A 6,849-nucleotide genomic window follows, 5' to 3' on the forward strand; every position below is an offset into this window, starting at 1 on the left:
CCTTAAATCCGACAAGTTACAGAAACTGCAGCTTGTGCAGTACATCTTAATGAAAGACTTCCAATTTCAGAGGGAATTAAACTGAAAATTGTAGTGACGTATCTTCAAATAATATCTGAGAAATCAAATACACAGCTCAGATTCCAAATTTAATTTAAAAGAACAAATTTCAGAGATAAGGAATACATTTATGGAGTCTTCAATTTCAATAGAAACCCTCTAGTGGATTCGGTCGAAACGGCATCCCCTTTTAAGGAGGCACGGATCCTGCGAAGAAGCCGGAGAATTAGAAGACAACTTCAGCCTTGTCGCGGTATAACAAAACTTTGGTTGATAAGGTTGAGTCGACACTGCAGGTTCATTTCATACAAGTTTAATATATTTTCCCTAAGAAAGCACCCTGGAATAGTACTAATGAGGTAATCAACGCACATTGTACATTCTTTTACGTTATAACAGTAACACAATATTTCGGCTATTGTGGCATTGCTCATCCCAAAAACAAATGACATGCGCACCAGGCATTTTAAAGAACGTATGCATACAAATAAAAAGCTGTGATACTACAAGCTGGGCAGGCGGGATCCTGCACCCGATCAGCGAAAATCTAATTTACAGTTAGATTATTCAAATTGCGTCTCATTTTTAGGCTCTCCTCAATCCTGATTGTGAAGCTTTCCTGCAGTGTTGTATTTACAGAGAACACCACATTCTTTCATTCCGCAGTCAAGCTGTCCCTTAAGCAACGTCTTATGGGATTGTTCTGGAAGCACGCCTAGAAAAGTACACACGTGTTCTCGTTGTAAGGTTTACCTTTGAAGTCTTCGCAAGATGCTAAGAGTCACCGTTACCAGGAAACCCACCCAATAGACTGTAATGTCACAGCAATTTCCTTACGCTGCCACCGCCTCTTTTAACCGGTCAGGTCGTCGTCCCCAGATTCCTCACAAAAACCCACACAGAACACGGTAACAAATACACTTTCCTTTATTCTTTACTAAATATACTGTTCATAAAAGATACCAGGTTTAAGTGAATGCAGGCAGGAATACGGGTTATGCTATGTAACCTACGGAGCACCAAGTCAGCAGCTTCATGCACCCACCATCATGCAGTGTTGCACACCCCCCAAAAGGTCTAAAGCAGGGATAGGTTAGACTTTAACATACCTCGTTATTATGCATAAATAAATGCTCAATACATAAAACACTCCCAATAAGCCACCCACTTTCCACGCTAAACCATGGTAAATATACCTCCCTAATCCCCCCCCCTCTCTCTCTCTCTCTCTCTCTCTCTCACACACACACACACACACACACTCACAGGATCTAAGATTAAAACAACCACCGAACTTCCCTCTGTCCAGTAGCCGCCAAGACCATCCCGTATGTCCGTAGATCAGTCTGTGGGTATCTGCGTCCCAAAAGCCCACCGAAAACGCACACAAAGTCTTTCCACACGTCCCTCGCTGGTCACTCCATCCGAAAGTCAATCCAACATGGCACAAAACATCCTTTCTTGTCAACTGAGCGTCCAACACCGTCCCTGCCTCACAAAACAACCCCGCCGTCTCTCTCCCCTTCTTGCTTCTAAACAAGGTCCTCTACCCTTAAAACTTCCTCCAGGTGTCATTCAGTCAAAATCAAGTCCAGCTAATCCTCTGAACCACTAAACAGCCACCTGATGACATTTTCTCAATCACATGTCATCACAAGACTATGGGTGCGTTGGACTAACGACTTGGACTTAGGTCTGTGTGCAGCTGACGGGACGTGGAGCGCCATCTGCCGGCGACTGCAGGGGTGGAGTAAAAACTACTGCTCGAAGTGTGCGAGACCTGACTGCGATAGCAGCACTGCCAGAAGGGTGTAGATGAATCTATACAAATAACACCTGCATGCACATTAAATTTACAATAACCAAGTCCTGATACAAACTCTCAGCAGTGAAAAAAATTAACTATTGTATATAATGGCCCTGTATAAAAAGAGAGTTGCCAGGAAAAAGATCAAATACATTTATTCCAAGGATTAAGAGTTTATTGTCATGTACAAAATACATTGCAATTCGTACTTGAATGCCTTCCTCACAGACTAGACGATTAAACAAATAAAGCAGCACAACATTACAGTAACTAACAATAAATAAACCACTAACTTACGTGTACTATTAGAGCATTTATTTCATTTATTTAAACTTTATTTTTCCAGGTAAATTACCTGAAAGCCCGTTTTCACTGCTTTTTTTTACTCAAAGGAAAAGCCTATAGGAAAAATCTAAAACCTTTTAATTATACATGTACTTTATTTCTTTTTCCAAAGGTGATAAAACATTTGTCACAAAATACGCTCCGTGCATACATATGAACTAGTCCCTTAAAGTCCCTTTAAACATCGGTGTTACAAATTTTAACACAATTTTACAGAGCACCATGCAATACGTCTGCTCCATGTACCATTCATGAAAAGAATGGTATTTTAACTCAAATGAATTTACTAAACATCACATATATTGTTTTCTTACATTCAATGTTAGTTTTGTTTCTTTAGCAATGATTTGTCCCCGGCAATGAGCGTCTGTGATGACAGAAAGTTTCATAAATGCATAATTGTGTTAAATTAGAGTACAGGGCTAATAAGAAATATTTCTGAGCTAGTTATTAAGTGAACCACCTTAACTTTGGACATATAATGATAATAAAAATAATACTTAAAATTATTAGTATAATAATTATTATTATTATAGTAGTAGTATAAAAATATTGAAATGGGACTAACTAATATTGCAGGGGACTGCCCACAGATCCAAGTGAAAAATTTAATGGGGACCCACTGCCGCAAAAAAAAAAATATTAAAGCCCTTTCTGTCCTGGTTCCTAGTTCTTAAGTACATATGTGATTATCTGTAGTGGAGGTTCCTCAACTTAAGAATTAGAAAATCCCTTGTTAACTTTGTCTGCAAACCCTATTTTTAATTAAATGACTCACATCTGTACTGTCCTTCAGGGCTCTGTTAACCGGTGACTGGAAGGATTCAGGAAAACGGGACTACCACTTCCCAGGCGTTTCCCCAGATACGATGCAGCAGATCATCGAGTACGCCTACGCGTACTCTGTGCTCGTCACGACTGACAACGTGGAGAACCTCCTGGCGGCCGCCGATCAGCTGAACATCCTGGGCATTGTGCAGCTCTGTAGCTCATTGGATTCTGGCCCGCTAGTACGGAAATTGGGGAACCCTGTCCTACACTATCCATTGCACATACTTCTATGTTTGTGTCACGGTGAACTTTATCTGTAAATCTCCTACCTTGTGCCATGTGCTTCCTGTGGTCGGCTCCAGCTTCACTACGACCCTGTACTTTCTGGATCTCCATCTCAATCATGTACATCATGACTGTCACGGGACGCTGGAAGCCGGTAAGGCGAACAGGCAGGCGAGCAGTCAGGAAGCAGGCAGACAGGCGAATTACGGGGCAAACTGGGGTTTTAATAAGGGAATCGGGGGAACGGGTAGCAGGGAACATCTGACGTGACTAACATCGATGACAGACACTGGATTAGTACACAACAGGAACTTAAATACAAGAAACAAGGCAGCAGGAAACAAGACACGACTGGGCACGATCAGGAAATCACACGTGGGTAATTAGGGGGCGTGGCACACACTAGGAGCGGACGGAGCGGGCGTCACAGAACCCCCCCCCAAAGGCGCGCTACACCGGGCGCGCCCGGGAGGAGGCGAAGGACGGGACGAGACCGGGAAACCAGAACCTGAAAGACAAGGGCAAAAAAAATCAACGGGGAACAGGGAACAAGACAGACAGGCAAAACTGACAAAGAGGCAGGAGCCAGGACAGGACACTACACAAGACAGGAAAAGCCGACAGACAGACCAGGAAGGGAGAAACAGAGGGAATAGGCGGAACAAAAGGAGCGGGAGTGACGGGAGGGAACGACGGGAAACCAGGAACAGAGCGGGGCGGAACAAAGGGACCAGGAACAGAGGACGGCGGGACAAAGGCAGGAGGAGGAACAAAGACAGGCGGGACAGGGACAGGAAAGAAGGGAGAGAAGGAGGAGAAAGGAAGGGGAGCCCGAGGGAGCCCCAGCGGGCGACGGGAGGCAGCCGGAGGGGCCGCAGGCGGCCGGGAGGCCGGAGCCGGAGGGGACCTCGGAGGGGCCGAGGAGGCAGGGCGAGGGACCCGCGGAGGGGCCAGGGAGGAAGCAGGAGGGAGCACCGGGGAAGGGGACGAGGGAGCAGGAGGGGCCCACGGCGAAGGTCCGGAGGAGGGGGGAGCCGCAGCAGGCGGCGACGTCCGGTGGAGGGCCGGAGGTAGGGGCCCCGCAGGCAACCGAGGAGCCGCCGTCGGGGAGCCCGCAGGCGACCGACCAGGCACCGGAGGGGGGAGCGAGGCAGGGTGACGAGGCATCGGAGGGGGACCCGTAGGCGACAGCCGACCCGGAGGGCCAGGACCTGCAGGCGCCAACCGAGCCAGAGCGCAGGCGAGGGAGGGCGAGCCAGGGGGCAGGGCGGGAGGGACCCCAGTCCGACGTCTGTGTCCCCTCCCTCTGCGGGACACAGACATACCGACCCCCGGTCGGGGTCGATGTCGCCGGGGTGAGGGTGAAGGAGTCACAGGAGCGGGGCCAGGGACAGGAGCGGGGCCAGGGACAGGAACCGGGTCAGCAGGCGGAGGGGGCGCCTCGGGAGCTGCTGCAGCGCGGTCAGGGGGCGCCGGGTCAGGAACAGGAGCGCGGTCAGGAACAGGAGCTGGCTGCAGTGGGGGCGCCTGCCCGGGAGCTGCAGCAGGCGGCTGCAGAGGGGGCGCCTGCCCGGGAGCTGCAGCAGGCGGCTGCAGAGGGGGCGCCTCTGCAGGAACAGGAGCGCGGTCAGGAACAGGAGCTGACTGCAGTGGGGGCGCCTGCCCGGGAGCTGCAGCAGGCGGCTGCAGTGGGGGCGCCTGCCCGGGAGCTGCAGCAGGCGGCTGCAGTGGGGGCGCCTGCCCGGGAGCTGCAGCAGGCGGCTGCAGAGGGGGCGCCTGCCCGGGAACTGCAGCAGGCGGCTGCAGAGGGGGCGCCTCTGCAGGAACAGGAGCACGGTCAGGAACAGGAGCTGGCTGCAGTGGGGGCGCCTGCCCGGGAGCTGCAGCAGGTGGCTGCAGTGGGGGCGCCTGCCCGGGAGCTGCAGCAGGCGGCTGCAGAGGGGGCGCCTCTGCAGGAACAGGAGCACGGTCAGGAACAGGAGCTGGCTGCAGTGGGGGCGCCTGCCCGGGAGCTGCAGCAGGTGGCTGCAGTGGGGGCGCCTGCCCGGGAGCTGCAGCAGGCGGTTGCAGAGGGGGCGCCTCTGCAGGAACAGGAGCACGGTCAGGAACAGGAGCTGGCTGCAGTGGGGGCGCCTGCCCGGGAGCTGCAGCAGGTGGCTGCAGTGGGGGCACCTGCCCGGGAGCTGCAGCAGGCGGCTGCACGGGAGCGGGGTCCGCCGGCAATGGCGGCTGCATGGGAGCGGGGTCCGCCGGCAATGGCGGCTGCACGGGAGCGGGGTCCGCCGGCAATGGCGGCTGCACGGGAGCGGGGTCCGCCGGCAATGGCGGCTGCACGGGAGCGGGGTCCGCCGGCAACGGTGGCCGTTCAGACGGCGTAGCCAGGACCGGTGCTCTCCGGACAGGAAAAGCTGCCTGGGGAGACAGCTTAGCAGAGCTAGGGACCTTCCGGGCGATTGGGGAGACCTCCCGATCCTCCTCCGGGAGGGCCGCCGGGATGAGGGCACATGCCCTCAAGGCGATCGTCGGGGCGATCGCCGGTTCCTTCCGTCTCCTCCTCCGGCTTTTGGTAGCGGCGGGAGGTGGAGCTACGTCCGCCAATGCGGACGGCGGAAGGACGGGTCCCCGCTCGCAGGGAGCGACTGAGCGCTGGGTCCGGAGCTGAGCTATCCGCTGGAGACCCCTGCGCAGCCCCTCGGCCAAGCGGGCTTCCAGGTCGAGGGCTAGCTCCCCGAGGGTCCTCTCACACCAGCGGACAAGGCTCCACGCTGGACGATCCTCAGTGATACCGGGTTGGGATCTCCAGTACGCTACCTGTTCTCCGAGGCGGAAGTACTCCTCCTCGGAGATGTAAGCAGCCTTGTTGTGGTCTGTCATTCTGTCACGGGACGCTGGAAGCCGGTAAGGCGAACAGGCAGGCGAGCAGTCAGGAAGCAGGCAGACAGGCGAATTACGGGGCAAACTGGGGTTTTAATAAGGGAATCGGGGGAACGGGTAGCAGGGAACATCTGACGTGACTAACATCGATGACAGACACTGGATTAGTACACAACAGGAACTTAAATACAAGAAACAAGGCAGCAGGAAACAAGACACGACTGGGCACGATCAGGAAATCACACGTGGGTAATTAGGGGGCGTGGCACACACTAGGAGCGGACGGAGCGGGCGTCACAATGACACTCATCACTTTTGAATTGGTTTTCTTAGATATATATCTGTGGCGGCTACAATGGAGCTGATACACATGCTACTGTGGAGTGCTATGACCCACTCACTGGCGAATGGACCATAATCGCTCTCATGAGCACTCGCCCACGTGGCCTTAGGGTCGCTGCTTATCACGGGAAAATTTATGTGGTGAGTGACTCCTTTCTTGCACCTTGAACCATAGGTGACAAGTTTCAAGTTTTACCTATCTGTCTTTGCTACTGTCATGGATTGTGATTCCCTTAAACCAAACAAAATGTTCATTGTCAGAATAACTCACTGTGAAGGCTTATCTGAATGCATGTACAAAATATATACCACCCTCTTTAGCCTCCCTGCATTCATTTCTGGGTTATAAACGAATATGTTGGGGG

At 52.7% G+C, this 6,849-nt stretch overlaps 1 protein-coding gene across 1 annotated transcript; it reads right to left on the reverse strand.

Annotated features, from left to right (window-relative positions):
- Positions 1–250: 250 nt before the first annotated feature.
- On the reverse strand, positions 251–6,142 carry LOC125727010 (uncharacterized). The gene is made up of 3 exons (XM_049003560.1): positions 5,603–6,142; positions 3,313–3,412; positions 251–267 (listed from the first exon to the last, which is right to left on the reverse strand). The coding sequence occupies exons 1-3, from the start codon at positions 6,140–6,142 to the stop codon at positions 251–253; spliced, it is 657 nt and encodes a 218-aa protein (XP_048859517.1).
- Between the last annotated feature and the right edge of the window lie 707 nt (positions 6,143–6,849).

This window comes from Brienomyrus brachyistius, unplaced genomic scaffold, assembly GCF_023856365.1.
Source record: "Brienomyrus brachyistius isolate T26 unplaced genomic scaffold, BBRACH_0.4 scaffold84, whole genome shotgun sequence".
Classification (NCBI taxonomy): domain Eukaryota; kingdom Metazoa; phylum Chordata; class Actinopteri; order Osteoglossiformes; family Mormyridae; genus Brienomyrus; species Brienomyrus brachyistius.

Excerpts from the sequence above, each read along its gene's own strand:
- LOC125727010 (XM_049003560.1), bottom strand. The coding sequence starts at position 6,142 with ATGACAGACCACAACAAGGCTGCTTACATCTCCGAGGAGGAGTACTTC. Across the intron at positions 3,413-5,602 it reads TGCCGGCGGACCCCGCTCCC|CGTCCCGTGACAGTCATGAT; the intron begins GTGCAGCCGCCA and ends ACCGGCTTCCAG.